Below are 18,007 nucleotides of genomic sequence, written 5' to 3'. Positions count from 1 at the left end.
TTGGTTTAGCCATCCATGGTATTTAACAATTGATCAAATTGTAGCAAACCATAACAATATGGCTCAGATTCTTCTACACATTTTGAGTATGGCTCACCCTTATGCTTCTCTTGAGAATATCCTCACCTTTATGTGGTGTCTTTGGAAGGCGCGAAATGATTGCCTATTTAACAGGAAAGACACTAATCCCAAACTAATATTTCATAAAGCAAATGCTATTCACAACAATATGGAGCTTCTAGATGTTTTGCAGGGATTGAAAAACAGGTACAATTCTTAAAGAAATAAACAAGATGGCAAGAGCAAAGACAATTCGGCAAACCAAGTACAAACACAAAATGACTCTCAGGTACAGCCAACCTTTCCCAGTCAGGGGGAAACAATTAAATCTGATTTCCTGATCCAAGGTAATAAGATCTTCTCTGATGCTGCCTGGAAGACCAAAAAAGCTCCAGGTTCCCAATGAAGAATTTTTACAGGTATCGGAGTTTATTGCCAAATCAATCAGAACAATGGCAATGCAACAGTCCTAATCTAAGCTTCAGCAACTACTGCTCCTTCACCACTACATGCGGAAGCTTATGCTCTTCGGCTCGCAACTCAATTGGCGGAGAAACTTCATATCTAGCAGGTCACTTTTCTCACGGACAATATCACTCTTGCCAGAGCTGCAGCAGCTCAATTGATTTCAGATGCCCAAGTGCCTTGGGAACTCAGGGAACAGATAGCAGTACAAAAGAGCTTCAAGAAGCATACAGCCAAGCATATTCCATATTAGCAGGGAGATAAATGGTGTAGCCCATAATTGTACACAACAGGCAATTACACAGTCTCAATCATTGCGTATCTTTAGTTGTACAAATTCAGCTCATTCCAGAGAAATTTATCCCTTTGCTGTAGCTTTTCAAAACCTTGAACTATAAGGGATTACACTCCATGCTGTTAACTGCTTGTAATCTGAATATGAGCTGAATGAAAATTTAGCGTCTCCGGCGCCACCCTTTGTTCAAAAAAAAAAAATCCACCATACTATCACGCCGAGATTTTATTTCATTGAGTACTGATAAGTAGCTAGGCCTGCACTCCATCTTCAAAGCTTTGATAATTTCCTGACAATCAGATTTTTTTTTTGTACTGAGCTCCTTTATTCGAAACGAGCCTGAATCCAATTTGCTGAGCCCAACAGTTTTGGCGAACTAGCCAGATCGTCGGACCATACACCCAACTTAGCCCAATGAATGGTAAAGCTGGCTGGCCCATAAGACGGAGACGACAGTGGTGATGCTCGGACGGACCATTCCCGAAACCCTCTCCTGTATATAACCCCGCTCTCTGCTCCACGGCTCGCTCGTTGCGAATTCGAAATTTCGATCCCCTCCGCATCCCAGTCCTCCTACCGCGAAACGCAGCAGCCTAGGCGGCCAGGATAACCACCGCCTCCTCCGGTGGGCGCACCCCGCCATGAGCGCGGCGCCCGCCACCGGCCCGCCGCCGGTCGATGGTGGCGGCGGCCGCCGCGTCGAGATGGGTAGGGAGCTGGCGCACCCGCCAAAGGACGGGGTCTCCAACCTCCGCTTCTCGAGGAGCAGCGACCGCCTCCTCGTCTCCTCCTGGGAGAAGGTGAGTCCCCATCCTCGCGCGCGGGCCTCCTGCTTCTTCGAGGAAACGAAACCCTAGCTCCCCGGTTTGACCCGTTGGGTTCGATTGGGGCTTGGTTGCGCGCGCGCGCGCGTTCGCTCCTTCCAGACGGTGCGGCTCTACGACGCTCGGGCCAACGAGCCGGTGGGGGTGGTGCTCACGCACAAGGGCCCCGTGCTGGACTGCTGCTTCCACGACGACGACTCGGGGTTCAGCGCCTCCGCCGACCACGTCGTGCGAAGGTGATGGCACCGCGCGATCGCCTGTTTACTTTCCCGTCCCCCGTTTGATTTGTGATTTCCTGAGAGATTCCGAGGTTGGACGATTGGGGACGCAGTAGAGCTTTTGGCACCCCGACTCCCGAGTCCCGAGTAGAGATAGAGATTTGCAGATGTGCATTTGTGATGTTAAATTGGGTCGCTAGGGAGTACTAGTGGATTTCGGGCCCAATTTCCCGCAGCATTATTAACTCGATTTAAATTTCAATTTCATAGAAATTGAAGCGCAACTGATAGCTCGTATGTTTGGGAACTGTTTTGTTGTCTATGTACTGCAGGCTGGCGTTTATTGCTGATAGCAGTTATCGCTTGGGAAGCCATGCTGGTGCAGTTTCCTGTGTGGAGTACTCCTACGACCAAGGTACTTGCTAAATTGCTTTTGCTGAGAAGTGCTACTGTGTTGTCAAATTTCAGTTTCTGAATAACATTGCTAGTTTACTGAATCCATGTTTCCTGTTGCTGGAGATGCGTTAATTAAGTCAAGTACCTTGTCAATCTGACCACAAATTGCAATAGTTCAACTGTACTGCTTTGCTAGTTGAGTTCATCCTTTATTTCTTCCGGGGGTTGGGGTAAGGCTATCATAATTAGCTTCATGTGAAACTAGTCTTCAGTCACCGCTCAACAATAGTTGAATTCCTTTTTGTCTATTGCACTTATTCTTATAGATTGAGTATTTGATAAATATCCATTCCATGTACTCCGTACTTGCTTATGATGTCCCACCTTTTGTATTTGTTGCTCAGTTCCCTACATTGTTCATCTGCCCATCATTCAATAGTTGTTCCCAAAAATCCAAATCCCACATAAGAAGCTGCAAGAGCCTAGATGATATCTATTGAATGAATACTGAAAATCTTAGGAGGATAGCTATCTGGTTGGCTTGGTCTTTACCAATAGGCATGCAATTTTATGAATACTATGCAAGACAATAGTGAAATATGGCATTAAGAATTCAGAGGTTCTTATGTAGGCTGCAATGATTTGATGTTTCCTGCGTTTAACTAAATCAATTTAACTTTCGTCGAGTGAAGAATATTGTGAGTTTACAAATCCTATGGCGCTGGAAACATCGAAATCCTGTGATCTTTTACATTTATGCTACTAAAATCTACAGCCGTGTTGCATTTGACCCAAAAAAACTTGGAACTGATAAGTTCATGTCTTATACTACTCTTTCCGGCCCTAAATACTTGTCACAGATTGTTCCGCTTTGCTAGTTGAGTTCATCCTTTAGTACTTCCTGGCGACAATTAACATAATCATGTAAAACTAGTCTTCAGTCACTGCACAACAATAGTTGAATTCCTTTTTGTCTAGTTTCACTTGTCCTTATAGATTGAGTGTTCGATAAATATCCATTCCATGTACTTGCTTATGATATCCACCTTTTGTATTTATTGCTCAATTCCATACATTCTTCATCTGCCCATCATTCAGTAGTTGTTCCAGAAAACCCAAATGCCATATGAGAGGCTGAAAGAGCCTAGATGATATCTATTGAATGAATATTGAAACTCTTAGGAGGATAGCTATCTGATTGGCTTGGCCTTTACCAACAGACATGTGACTTTATGATACTAGGGAAGGGAATTGTGAAATATGGCATTAAGAATTCAGAAGTTCTTATGTAGGCTGCAATGATTTGAAGTTTACTGCGTTTATCTAAAACAATTTAACTTTTGTCGCGTGAACTATACCATGAGCTTACAAGTCCTACATCACTGGAAACATCCAAATCATGTGATCTTCTACGGTTATGGTACTAAAATCTACTGTTGTATTGCATTTGACCCCAAAAAAAACTTGGAACCGATAAGCTCATGTCTTAAACTATTTCATTTTGTAATCAGATAAGATAGATTACTAGATGCATGAGGTAGCATGATACCAAAAGGTTAGGTGAATATTTTTCCCTATTAGGCGGCTCAGACACTTATAGTATGTATGAAAAATTCAGTAAATCGGATATATTAGGTAAAATATCTCACTTACAAGTGGACCTTGCATTTCCCATACAATCATAATTCACTAATTAAGTCTTTTCCAGATAATTTTCCACTTCTTAAGAATAATGTGAAACATCAATGCTTGTAATATGTCTTATGTCAGGGCAAGTTATCACTGGCAGCTGGGATAAGACTATAAAGTGCTGGGATCCAAGAGGTGTTAATGGGCCGCAAGAGCATGCACTTATTGGGACACATAACCAACCTGAACGTGTATACTCACTTTCATTAGCAGGATATAAGTTGGTTGTTGCGACAGCAGGAAGGCATGTGATTGTTTATGATTTGCGCCGTATGTCTGAGCCTGAGCAGCGAAGGATGTCTTTCCTGGGTTATCAAACACGCTGTGTTGAGTGTTATCCAAATGGAACTGGTAAGACTTTGCTATTGTAATTCTGCTAACATGCAATATTCTATATTCCTGCTAAATGCTATTTTCATGGTTTGAACCTTCCTTTTGTTATTTTTATAATACACAAAAGATGTGCTAAGATGATATAAGTTTACTTTCTTTGATATTGAGATCCTTCTTGTTCATTTGGAAAGGCGCCGTGAAACTGTTAACATGTACTGCTTCTTGAAGCTTGTAATAAATTTGTAAATGATTGTTGTTCCTATTATCTTTGTGTTCATGCATATGCATGGCAATAGATAAATTGCTTGAAATTTCATGCAACCATGTGATCATCATTTGAATGCAGGTTATTTCCGTAGGTGGATAGGTTTTTTCAAACTCTTTTGTATAGATTATCATTTAGCTCCATTGCTTCTTCTTAATCTACATGATACTTGTAAATTATTATCACTTTATCCTGTGATTGTATATTTTCTGATTTTTTTACTTTGAATTGTTCAAGGGTGTGGAGTATATGTGAGTTGTGATCTTGATTCAACTATTTAAAGTGCAGTTACTGGTCAACTGGTTTGGAAGTTTGAAATTCTCTATACCACATCAGCATACACAAATTTATTCGAAAGCATGACTTTTTACAGTCTCCTTAATTCTCGTTAACATTTAGCATGTTAATCTCCTTCACGATACTTCCTCTGATCCATAATAAGTGCCGGGGCTTTAGTTCAAATTTAAACTAAAGCTCCAACACTTATTAAGGATCGGAGGGAGTATTGTTTTCCAGTAGTAGAGCTTAAGAAAATATCTATCGCATAATGACAATTCACAGCACAGTCTGAATTTAAAATATCTTTTGAGAATTTTATAATGCCAGCAGAATTTCTGTCACTATGTTATAAGTATATTTGCTGTAAAAAAATGGCTTGCAGTACTACTAAGAATGAGATTTTTTTCAACTTTTCTCAATTAGTTTCTTAACTCTAGTGCACCACTGCTGGTTTGACTACGGGCGCCTCATATATTTCTATTTGGTCCTTGTGGGTTAATGGTTGATGTCCTTAATTGATATCCACATCAATGGGATCTTAATAGTTCTATGGCGTATCTAACCACGCTTTTTAGTTTTTTTACCTTCTCATACCTGATGTTCAGATTCACTTGGATGATAGTGTAATTATACACAGTAATAAAATTAATGGATAGTTTCTTAGACTTGTTTAGGGCTCTAGCCTTGTATAAGTTTAATTCCACATATAAAATGCGATTCATAGACAATGGCGTGTACTGAAGTCACAACATTACTGAAGTAAGCAACAAAAAATACATGGACTTTGGAATATTCATGCGCAAACTAGCTATAATGATCATCGTTTTGAATTCTAGTCTCTAAGTGCATTTATCATTTTACCTTTTTTTTTTTAAGGCGAACGGAGCCCCGGCCTGTGCATCGAGTGATGCACACAGCCTTTCTGGGCTTAACATTTATCAGTACATTCAGCAAAGTGTCTTTTAATTTAAGGTTTAGCCTTAACTTCTATGTAGGATTTGCTTTGGGTTCTGTGGAAGGACGAGTTGCAATGGATTTCTTTGATCAAACTGCAGCTGGTCTCTCTAAGAGGTATATCTATGTCGCAAAAGATAAAAGGTCACTTGTATTGGAGTTTTACTGAAGATAATGGTACTGTCGTTGCTGTGTAATTGTCTTCTTTTCATCAGGTCACTTGTGTTCCACCTTTGCACCTAGCTAGATGCTTTTCCATTAAGTGTTTATTCTCATCAGGTATGCTTTCAAGTGCCATCGATTGAATGAGGGCGGACGAATAGTTGTATGTCCTGTCAATGCAATTACATTCCACCCAAGGTAAAATGCCCCTCGTCTCTTTCTCTCTCTCGTACTGTTGTGAACTGCAGTTTCTTTAATGGCCTCATCTAATATATGCAGCTATGGAACGTTTGCCACCGGTGGAGCTGATGGATTTGTATACACTTGGGATGGAGAAAGCAAAAAGAAGTTGTTTCAGGTTCTTCTGGACCCACGATTTATCTGTCAAACAATTAGTTATCATTCTAACTCAGGCTATCTGAATTTTTCTCTGTTTTCGATTGCAGTACCCCAAGCACGAAACTAGCATTGCTGCGCTGTCTTTCAGCAGGGATGGCAGTCTGCTCGCTGTTGCATCCAGTTACACTTACGAAAAGGGAGATATAGAGTAAGACCAATGTTTCGCTATAACCTGGGAACATTTTGCCTGCCATTCAAGATGGAAACCACTGAACTGTCAATTTGACCGTTTCTTTTGAATTTTGCAGCCATCCGCCTGATAAGATCTTTATCCGCGACGTCAACGACCTGGAAGTAAAGCCGAGGCGCGCGACAAATCTTGCACCGCCACAGTAGGGTCGCCATCATCTTTGAGATGAAGTACTGCCGAGTGAGGTGTGTTTTCTTCAACAGGTTGCTTGTTCCCGCTTTAGTTCTGAGGCTCGCTGGGGGTATATTGGGACGCGTCTGCTTAGTCTTGGCTGAAGCTGTGGATTCTGTTGATATGAACCTGGCCTATGCTCCATTACAGTAATACAGTCAGTGTTAGGATTACTGATATACTAGCAGTCCGGTTGTATAGCATATGAACACTCCGAAGAAAGTTGTAGTCCCACGAGGATAAATCACTATAGTTACCATTTACACCAAAGATGCAAAGTTGTAGTCTCTCGACAAAGTTGTAATCTCTGAACTGGGTTCACCCTGGAATGTTGACCCGAATCCAATCATCAGTGCTTCCTCTTAAGAAGCGAAAGAAATCTGGTCATTTATGACACAGATCCCACTGGATCAAACAATCTGGTATAATTTTATCATTTCGACAGCATAAGTAGCAACTCGTGGGGATTATTCTCCGCGGAGACGATTAGGGGAGCACCTTGTGGATCTGCTCCCCAACAAAGCGCCCTACTTAAGCGTTTGTAGTCGAGTACTCCTGTACACATGTGGGATCGACGCTAAGCTAGTAATTAAGAGAGGCCACAGCTCATGCTGTTTCTCATTTTCTATCAACACCGCATATATGTACATTATACAGCAGTATCATTCTGTGCTGTTCCCCACATCCGCACGTCGAGAGTGAGTGGCACAGCTGCAGCTATCAATAAGTACACTAGTATATACGTCTGCGTATATAGATCTTCTTATGTGGTGTAATATACTGCCTGGAATATATTATTGCCCGAAGTGATCACTGAGAGCTGATAATTGGGCCTCGCCATTACTGTCGCCGCGTTCTACTACTATAAACGAGCACGCCACTGCACGTACGGTCACCCGCTCGCTGGTACCTACTGTCTGTTTGTTTGTCCACACGTTGCTTCACGTTTCTTCTCAAATTGGGCAAATGTTCTGTCTGTTGATTAACCTGGCAGCGACATAGCTAGGATAATTAGTGTAGTACTAATACGATGTTATGAGCATTCATTGCTGAGGATATGTACATGTGCTGCGGTGTTTTGCCACAAACTAACAAGTGTTAAACTAATTTATTTTCGAAAAAGAAGTGTTAAATTATTGGATTATGGGGTATCGGAAAGTTCGATCGCGATCTTTTTGAGTTTAAACCGGTTGGTAGAATGGCAGGTTTGTGGCGGGCTCGTTGAAAAATAATTTAAACAGATCCAAGATGACAGATATTGGATCCTTAATTTTTTTTGGTAAAGGGAATCGGATCCTTAATTTGGGAGATTTACTTACACATGCAGTCGACTGTGAAAAGTAAGCAGCATTACTAGGCCGTTGAAGTCCAGGAACACCGAACTCCCGTACACACATAACTGGCTATTTAAATTTAAATGTTCTTTGTAGTCTCGCTAATTTAATATCCGCTAGAATTCAGCATTGTCGAGATTATTTTTCATTGGGGGCTAGTCTTTGATCTCTACTCCAATTTCAACTAGTAGCTCACATAAACGTCTAGGAAGAAATTTAATCTTTCCTCCCAACATTGTGTGGCTTCGTAAAGCCTAATTCATATTAATTTATATGTGCGTGTCACGAGAAACGTTCACTCATTCGGAAAGATGAGGCTGGTAGGCCGGCTAGCTAAATTATCCCCAAAGCTTGAGTCAGCCTATGATACGATCAGTCGTTGTTGAGGATACGTACATGTGCTGCGATGTTTTGTCATCACATACTAAGTGTTAAACTATTGGATTATGGGGTATCAAAAAGTTGGATTGAGATCTTTTTGAGTTCAAAGAGGTTGGTAGAATGGCAAGTTTGTGGCGGGCTTGTTGAAAAATAATTGAAACAGATCCAAGATGATCGATATCGGATCGTTAATTTGGGAGATTTACTCACACATGTGGTCGACTAGGTAGCATTACTCAGGCAACATTGTTTTGTTGTTTGTGTGAAAAGTAAGCAGCATTACCAGGTCGTGGAAGTCCAGGAACACGTACTCGTGTGCACACACACATACCTGGCTATTTAAATTTAAATGTTCTTTGTTGTCTTGCTAATTTAATATCTGCTAGAATTCAGCATTGTCGAGATTACTTTTCATTGGGAGCTAGTCTTTAATTGATCTCTACTCTAATTTCAACTAGTAGGTGACATAAACGTCTAGCAAGAATTTTGATCTTTCTTCCCAACATTGTGCGGCTTCGTAAAGCTTAAATTCATATTAATTTCTATGTGTGTGTCATGAAAACCCTTCAATCATTCGGAAAGACAACGTTGGTAGGCTGGCTAGCTAAGTTATCCCCAAAGCTTGATTCAGCCTATGATACGATAATTCGTTGCTGAGGTTATGTACGTGTGTTGCGGTGTTTTGTCATCACATACTAGGTGTTAAACTATTGGATTATTGGGTATCGAAATGTTGGATCGAAATCTCAAAAAAAAGAAAGAGAAGTTATCGAGATCTTTGAGTTTAAAGCGGTAGGAAGAATGGCAGGTTTGTGGCGGGCTCGTTGAAAAATAATTGAAACAGATCCAAGATGATCAATATCAGACTCGTTAATTTGGAAGATTTACTTGCACGTGCGGTCGACTAGGTAGCATTACCCAGGCAGTATTGTTTTGTTGCCTTGGAATTCGCGTCCATGTTCGAGTGAAAAGTAAGCAGTGCTGCCAGTGCCAGGTCGTGCAAGTGCAGGAAAAGCCGTACTTCCGTACACGCATCCTGATACTTTGGCTATTTAAATAGTTCTGTTAATTTCGTTGCATTAAACTTCTTCTACAGTAGTAATTTTGTATTTCTGCTGCAATTTGACAACTAGCGGCTCACATAAACGGGTAGGGAGAATTTCCACCTTTCTTCCAATATTTTCTGCCTTCGGAAAGCTGGAATTCATATCAATTTACCGTCATTCCGATAAACAACGCTGGTCAGCCGGCTAGCTAGCTAAATTATCCCCAAAGTTTGCGTCAGCCTAGAGCGGCTATGTGACTGTGAGTCGTTAGACTACCACGGTGTCCTACGTCGTGGAGCTCGGCAGCCGATCGACCGGGCCCGGCCCCGTGCGCGAAGGCTCTCGTGGCAGGTGAGGTGTCTCCTCCCATGCAGCACCTGGAGCGCCTACATCCAATAACGTGCCTGCTCTCCCGCAGCAACTACCACACTGCCACGTCACTGTCACACGCGCTCGACGCGGCCGGAGACTTTTGTCACTGTCGTGGTAGTTGATCGCCGGTAATACCCTGGGCCGCGCGCTCGCCGGCTCGTGGCACCTGCCGCCGGTCGCCTAGTGGCAGGTGCTGGTTCGGCCGTCTGTCGACGTGGTGTCCAAATGGTTTGACATTTGCTTGGGGCAAGCAAGAGATCAGAGTGACAGTGTTCACTACATGCCTAGTGCTCTAGCTTGTGGCGCTGTCGCCCATGCTTAATTATCATCCTCTTAAGCTTTCTATAGTTTTCTTTTTTTCTTTGCAAGTCTAGATGCACATACCGGTCTCAAAGAAAAAAAGGAGATTATAATTTATAATTCTTATGTTTAGTAGAAAAGGTAAATTTGATCTTGTTTATGCTTGTCCCTTACATCCAATTTTGCATCTTGGATGAGACACGCATATTTGTTTCAAACGAAGAAACTAAATTACGCATATCTTGTTAGGGGGTCACATATTTATCATGCATTCATCATAAATTTGACCGTGTTATGGTTAGCTCTTCCATCCAATTTCATGTCTTCTAAAGTGCATATATGTGCAAATAAATTAAGTATTTATCATCCATCATAAATTGTTGATTCTATTTACCGTTGTCCCTTCAACTTTCGTTCAAAAGTTTAGATACGCATGTCAGTCTAAAAATGGAAAACAATCTTGAATGGACATAATTCAAAAAGGGAGGCGTTTTATTTATGTTCCGTCACAAATTCGATATTTTTTGCCGTTCTCTTCCATCCACGCTTATTGGTCTCATGAAGAAAAACAAAACCTCGGACGTATATAGTTTGGAAAGAGAGACAAGTATATTCAGTCAGAAGTTCAGGGCCTTTTTGGACTGTAGGAATTTCATACGGTTTTCGTAGGATTTCAGTCCTTAGGAAAAAAATCCTATGGATTGCATTTGGACCAAAAGAATGGTGGTCCATGGATTAGATTTCTATGCTTAGTTCAATAGGAATTTAAAAATCCACTCCAACCTTCTTTTTATACTCATCTGAATAGGATCGAGGCAGTTTTCAGGTGTTTTGCATGTGTTTCATCCGAACGACAATTCTGTAGTTTAATTTCCCGTGTTTTACAACTCACTGGTTTGCGCATCAAAACCTACGGGATTCATGTGTAATTTTCATATTCGTACGATCCATAAATTTCCGTCTAGTCCATCAAATTTGTACTTTAGAATTGCTGACGTAGTGAAATGCGTACGGACCTTGAGTACCGTGCTTCGTTTCAGGAAGGATGTATTTCGTATGTATGTATGTATAGCAAATGACTTTTTATCCTTTTTAAATGTGTCGTTTGTATGTTTATGACAGATTAAATGGAAAGATCCAGCGAACACTAAATCTTTTTTCCGGAGGCGAGGATTTGCCCTCCATCAATGCACCCATATCCTCCCAGAAAGCAGCAGGGACGTGTCGGAAACATACCAAGTACGTCAAAGTACAAGCATATGTTCTCGTACTGCCCTTTGTCGTTCCTAAGGAACGCACGTCTTACCCCTCACGAGCGGGCCGGATCACAGGTTTTCGGAGCCAGAAAGCACCACAGCCGTCGGATCTCCTAATCTACCCGATGATGACTTGACCACCAAGTCACACACACGCACGGCCTCGCGGTCGCATACGTGCACGCGGCTGGGCCCCCTCGCCGCCCCGCCGCCTGCGTAGGAGAAGGAGACCACAGTGCCACACCCCGCAGTCCGCACTACCCTCACTTCCCCGAGCCCACTATATATGGCGAGAGCCTCCGCCCACGCCTCCCTCACCCACACCCACCACTCTCCTACTTGTCCACCTCCTCCCTCTTCTCCTCTCCTCTCTCCCGCCGGTCAACCCAGCGTACGTACGTCCCGATCCATGTCGCTCGACGAGGCCTCCCGCAAGTCCCCCGCGCCGCCGGCGTCCCCGCCGCGGATGGACTCCTGGGCTCGAGGCGGGCGCCGCACCAAGCGCCGTGGCGGCGCGAGCTTCGGCGGCGGCGCCGAGTCCGACGACGAGTACGTCGCGCTCTGCCTCGTCATGATGGCGCGCGGCGTCCGCGGCGACGCCGAGGACGACGCCGTCAAGGGCGTCCCCGCCCCGAGGAAGCCTCACGGGTACGAGTGCTCCGTGTGCGGCAAGGTGTACGCGTCCTACCAGGCGCTCGGCGGCCACAAGACGAGCCACCGGAAGCCGCCCGCGCCGCCGGCGCAGGCGGCGCCCGCGGACGCCTCGTCGCCCGCCGTCGCGGAGGCGAGGGTGCACCGCTGCTCCCTCTGCGACCGCACGTTCCCGTCGGGCCAGGCGCTGGGCGGCCACAAGCGCCTGCACTACGAGGGCGGTGCCGCCGCGGCCGAGGCCCTCGGCGGCGGCAAGGACAAGGAGGCCGCCAAGGCGAAGGCGGCCGCGCTGCTCAGGGACTTCGACCTGAACCTCCCCGCGGCGGCTTCCGAGGCCGAGAGCGGCACGCCGGAGGCCAAGAGGGCGCGGACGGCCATGCTTCTCGCAGCTGTCTGATCGGCGGCGGCGGCGCGGTTTAGGTTTTGGTGGTTTTTAGGATAGGTTCCGATTATTGCCATTTGGTTGATTGCTTTGATTTGTTCTCTGCCTCCGGACGGGAAATTGTGCGCTGGTGGAGGGTGTTGATATGGTAAGCGCAGCCAGCGTTTGCGTGGCGCGGTGGTGTTACCAAAATTTTACTTGTCCGTCGTTTGACTCCCGCCGTCGGATAAAGAAATCCGACGGCTAGCTGGGACTGGACCTGCTTGTGACCCTTGGTCAAAACTATATAAAGAAACTTTTTTTTTTCCATTTTACTCGTATCGCAATATTTGTTTGGGTGTGAAAGTGAAAAACAAAAGGAGGGCCTACTCAACATCCAGCTGTTTTTTTTTGTTCTTTTTGCAGTGCAAAACTACAGCTACCTTCAAGGAAAGCAATGTGGTTGCGTATGATCTTTGCTGGTTTTTACTATTTCATTAGTGGCCGTGCAGTGCCCTGATTAACACCGCAAGCTACATGCGGCTGTTAAAGAAGTGCGTGTTTACATGGACAGGGACATGGCCATGGACGCTGCATTGACCTCTTAAACTTAGGAAGGTTACACTCGGCCGTAATCAATCTTGCAGACACACACCTTAATCGTTTTGGCAAGTAACCTGTAACTACCACACAAAAACTCAATTGTTCTTCAGTTACAAGTTAAATAAAGGAGAACAGAGCATACCTAGAACAAAAGTCAACTGAAGGATCAAACTGGCAAAACCTGTTGGCTTTCTGGAAGCTGATACTCCTACTTGAGAATTTCCATTGAGTTCGTGACTGATTCAGCATGGATCAAGTGGCCTTGTTGCATGAACCTTCTTCCAGCAGCTCCCATCATCCATCGTAATTAACTTCTTGGTGAACTGCGTCTCAGTTCAATGCATAGTATGTTACGACCTGTGACCAGGACTTTGCGACATAACTTTAGTTAATTAGCAGCGTAGACGACGTGTCTGCAGTTTCGACATGTGTGTGTATATATATCTACCTCATTGTTGACAGCTTTGGATATGGATCAAGCAGAGCTGAAGCAACTAATCGACAAGACAATTGTTAAGTAGTGGTACTAAGAGTAGCGAAGCAGAGAGGTCACGTCGACCAAACCAGGGGGCGACCTGCCTGGCTGCCTCAGATGATGATACGTAGTACGTACGTGCGTGCGTGACCGGGCTCGATCCGGGTGTCGTTGTCGAGATGGATGGAGCCGTGGGAAGCATGCCTCGGCTCTAGAAGCCAGGCCAACGCGGCGGCGTCGACCGGACGCGTGGACTCGGCCTCCGGCTGCCGACGGCAGGTGTTGCATGCGACAAAGCGTGCTACGAACGAGCTCGTAAAAGAACTTGTGATGTGCCGGTCCTACTCCTTCTCCGGAGTCCAGAAAAAGATTGCTCTCCTTTTTCTAGTTTGCTGTGTAACCCGGCCAATGTTGTTTCAGGCTTTCGCCTGTATGTTACCCGGAAAAAAATACAGTATGTGCCAGTATGCGGCATGAGGGGGGCGATGCGTTGGGGGGGGGGGGGGGGGGGGTGTCTAGCCCCTGCTCGCCCCTGTCTCCGCCCCTGCATAAATATGAGATGAATCTAAGATGATCTATGATACTATGATATGGTTTTAAGTATTAGTGTGTGTTATTTCTCTCTCTTGACATTATGTGTTGTGCACCATGTAATAATTTCTTTATGGTCTTGAGAGGGAACTACCCTTTGAAGTGTGGTAAGGTGTATGTCGGGAAGTGATATTACCGTATCGGTGCTTTGACACATGAATAAGGCGATAAGAGGGATTCACAAAGTTCATATCGATAACCACGAGGTAAACCACTTAATAGAGATAGTTAATATGTGGCTTTCAGAAGACTAGCTGATGTGGTTATTTAGAGATGCGATGACCGATGGATTTTTGGGCGCATCTTATTATGGAGCTCTCACACACACACAATATGGTTAACAACATACTTTATCTTGATTAACATGAATCCTAGTGCTAGAGGTGGATCCAATAATCCCTAAGAACACTTTGTCTTATTAAGTTTCAACCCATTTTTTATGACGTTTTTACTACTTTATTTACTTTGTTTGCAACCATTTACAACACCCCCCTTTAAACATTTTGAGATTATAAAACAATTATTAAGTAATCTTTAGTAGAAAGTAGTAAGGGGCATTAAGACCCTAAATAGTAGCTCCTCGTGGTTTGATACTCTTATTTCGAAACTAGCTACAACTGATATGTGTTTTTGCAGTTATTAGTGCTCCTTTTTGTTTCAGTAAATTCAGTCTACTCTTTAATGGTTTTAGTTTCATAGTGTACTCGTTGAAAATTTCAGTTAAAGATGAATAAAATATTTTGTCACACATGTAATTTGGAGCACTCATTTTTTTCACCTAACCCTAGGAGTATTATGAAAAAACTCAAAATCAAATTTTTTTTCCGGTGTACTCCTTTTTGTTTCAAAAATTTAATTCAGTTTTAGTTAAACATAGCAACTACTTCAGCAAGAGTACTTAGTGCAAGAAACTACAGCAAGAAACCTAGCAAGAACACTTAATGTAATAAACTACGCCAAGAATACTAGGTCAAAACCTAGCTACTTGATGGCAACTACTCCGTGGGTCTCAACTCGCTGAGACTCCAAGTGCATAATGTTGTAGCAAGCGTATTTTCCCTACAAGGGTGGCTCGAGGGTTTATATCGAACTCTTGGAGAATTGGCAAAGAAGTTGTTTCTTCTTCTCCTCTTCTAGCAACCTGCAAAGCAATCTTTTTGTCTTGTGTCCCCAACTCCACCTTGTGGTTTTCAAGCACAAGGTTTCGTATTAGTAATATGAAATATAAATCTAAATAAAGTAAAGTAAGGTACTAAACTAGGCAAGCAAGATAAAAGGCAATGACGGGATAGTTATTTTGGGGTTTTGCGTGTTCGCAAGTGAAGAAAGCAGTTTTGTATTTTCAAAATATTTAATAGCAGAAAATATAAAGTATGATAGTTGTGTTGGAAAGGTGTTTATTATGGTTTAAAAAATGGACTATGTTTCATGTGTTCACTTGTTTATTCTCTTTTTAAGTTATAGTGGACACAAACAATTCATGAAAGACATTATACCGGTGGAACTTCAACATGTGTTTGATAAGCACTCATATGGGCACCACGTCCTAACATAGAGATGATGTAACACATCTCTCTTATACTCCTCAAGAAAGGAAAAAATCCAAGAAATCTTGAATTAAGAATCAACGGAGTATAGCCTAAAGTAATTTGACATAATGTTTGAATCACAATTATGGTACCTTGACCAAAGAAGATTATCAAGCCATCACATGATAATTATAGAACATGAATTCACTTTATCCATAGTGAGGTAGCAAACTTGAATTTGTTGTCACTATTCAACCACTGCAACCATGCTACTCCATCTAATACACACTTCTCCCCACACATGCTCTTGCATTCAAGTTGGATCAGAGCAAGTACTTAAAAACGGGGTACATGATTGATGTCCCCCAAGTGCAGAAGATCAATTGTAGTACTTTTCAATAAGAAATATTGTCGAACCCACGAGGAGCTGAAGGTATTGGTTAGCAGAATCAACAAGAAAGCAATAATAATAAAGTAGTAGTTTTGGTGTTTTGTGTGGACAGTTTGCAATAAAAATAAAACGGGGAAAGTAAATAGCAAATAAGTAAATGCTCTCAGTGAGAGAAAAGTCCAATCCTCTATGCAGCAAGAGGACAAGCTCAAGTGTGTGTGCTTATATGAGACTAAATATCCCGAGGGCGGCATGGATTCGCTAGCATCTGAGTTCTAAACAATGCGGTAAATATTTTCTCAAGCTTTATTCAATTAGGAGTGGAGTCTTAATTAGGTGCAGCCATAAATATGAGAAAATGCACCCCTTATCCCGAGGGCGGCATGGATTCGCTAGCATCTGAGTTCTAAACAATGCGGTAAATATTTTCTCAAGCTTTATTCAATTAGGAGTGGAGTCTTAATTAGGTGCAGCCATAAATATGAGAAAAGACACCCCTTATGCTGGGTCCTAGATCCATTTTCATGAGCAAGTATAGGAATCATCAATACATAAATGTCCCATCATAGCTATAAGATCTGGGGTCCAGACATAAACCCCTCTAATGCAACCCATAGTGTTGGAACACGGTTTCTATCATTCCGACCCTTCCAACACTAATGCATTACATTAAAGTGCAGCCCTATGAGCCCATATAGGTAAAGTAATATGCAGTCGAGGTTCGCATAAAACCATCATAGAAAAACATAAAAGATAAAAAAAACTTGACCAAATACTCATTGCACATCATATAGAATCATAACTAGATCATCCTATGCCCTTAGGAATGTGGGGAACTACCACAAATGTCGAACATGATATGGACCAGAGGCATAATGATTACAACACAATCTAAATATATAATCTCCCCACCAAATAATGATAAAGTACGAACATGCAATAACACTAAAAACAATATCCGGGGTTAAATTTAACACAACTATGAGGGGGGTGACATCGATCTCGTAGATGGAGATGGTGGTGATGATAGTGCTGATGGAGATATTGATGGAGATGCCTCCTCCCAAGCCAAGGAGCAGTGATGATGTTGATGCGTCGATTTCCCCTTCACCTGGGGCACCGGTACAGCAGGATCTGCCCTCTCCGGGAGTAGGAGATAACTTTTGCCAACACCGCCGCCTCAATAAATCTCAAAAAATATGGCTTAGGTTTTTAGGTGAAACGGAGATTTTGGTATAAAGGGGGCTCGAGGCGACGCTCGAGGGGCGAATGGGCCAGGGTGGCGTGCCCTACAAGTCTGGGCACGCCACCTGGTGTCGTTCGCACCTCGTGGCCCCTCTCGCGTGGTTCTTTCGCTCACGACCTTTCTTCGGGTGAAAAACTGACCAAGTATTTTTTTCCCTTGATTTTTATCGATCTAGAAAGTCCTGAAACAAATAAAATACGAAAAAGGAGGTTTTCTGCCTCCCAGGAATTAAATACCAATGAAGGGGACTTTGTAGGAAAGTCCCGAAAATCGACAAAAAAAATGCATAAATAACAATGTATGAAGGAAAATAACAATGAAAACTAATCCTATATCTGTAGGAATAATGATGATGCAAAATGCACGTATCAATGATATGCATAATAGATTCCAATCTCATATATCAAATCATAGAATAAAGATCCACCACGTAGAAATTATATATATATGTCCATAATCATGTTGGTTAGGACACATGGTACTAGATCTAGGAAGAACAAGAGAGAGATAGATCAACCTACCGCCACAAACCCATAGTCCCAAGGTGGAGTACTCTCTCTTCATCATGGTGATGATGGTGGAGACGTTGGAGAAGGTAGAGATCCCTCCGCACCCAGAAGATCCGTCGAACACCATCGCGGACCACGCCGCTTTGTGAGCCGATTGTGCGACTCGCCGCAGAACGGCAGAGCCAAGTCGTTGGGGCTCGTCGGCCGAGTTCAGCTCGTGCTCACCGGATCCCGAATCGGTCGCCTTCAGTCGACGAAGAAG

General features: G+C 43.2%; 2 protein-coding genes across 2 annotated transcripts; both read left to right on the top strand.

Annotated features, from left to right (window-relative positions):
- The first annotated feature begins 1,315 nt into the window (after window positions 1-1,315).
- Window positions 1,316-6,997, top strand: LOC127332828 (mitotic checkpoint protein BUB3.1). Its single transcript, XM_051359168.2, has 9 exons — window positions 1,316-1,620; window positions 1,747-1,880; window positions 2,195-2,277; window positions 4,029-4,298; window positions 5,820-5,895; window positions 6,058-6,138; window positions 6,220-6,298; window positions 6,387-6,487; window positions 6,588-6,997. Exons 1-9 carry the CDS (start codon window positions 1,462-1,464, stop codon window positions 6,673-6,675), a joined length of 1,071 nt encoding a protein of 356 aa, XP_051215128.1. The 5' UTR covers window positions 1,316-1,461; the 3' UTR covers window positions 6,676-6,997.
- A 4,696-nt stretch (window positions 6,998-11,693) lies between these two features.
- LOC127332827 (uncharacterized) lies at window positions 11,694-12,731 on the top strand. Its single transcript, XM_051359167.2, has one exon. The coding sequence runs from the start codon at window positions 11,799-11,801 to the stop codon at window positions 12,435-12,437; it is 639 nt and encodes a 212-aa protein (XP_051215127.1). The 5' UTR covers window positions 11,694-11,798; the 3' UTR covers window positions 12,438-12,731.
- The last annotated feature ends 5,276 nt before the right edge of the window (window positions 12,732-18,007 follow it).

This window comes from Lolium perenne, chromosome 2 (assembly GCF_019359855.2).
Source record: "Lolium perenne isolate Kyuss_39 chromosome 2, Kyuss_2.0, whole genome shotgun sequence".
Lineage (NCBI taxonomy): Eukaryota > Viridiplantae > Streptophyta > Magnoliopsida > Poales > Poaceae > Lolium > Lolium perenne.
Note: the sequence above shows the minus strand (reverse complement) of the source record. Positions and strands in the feature narration are given on the sequence as shown.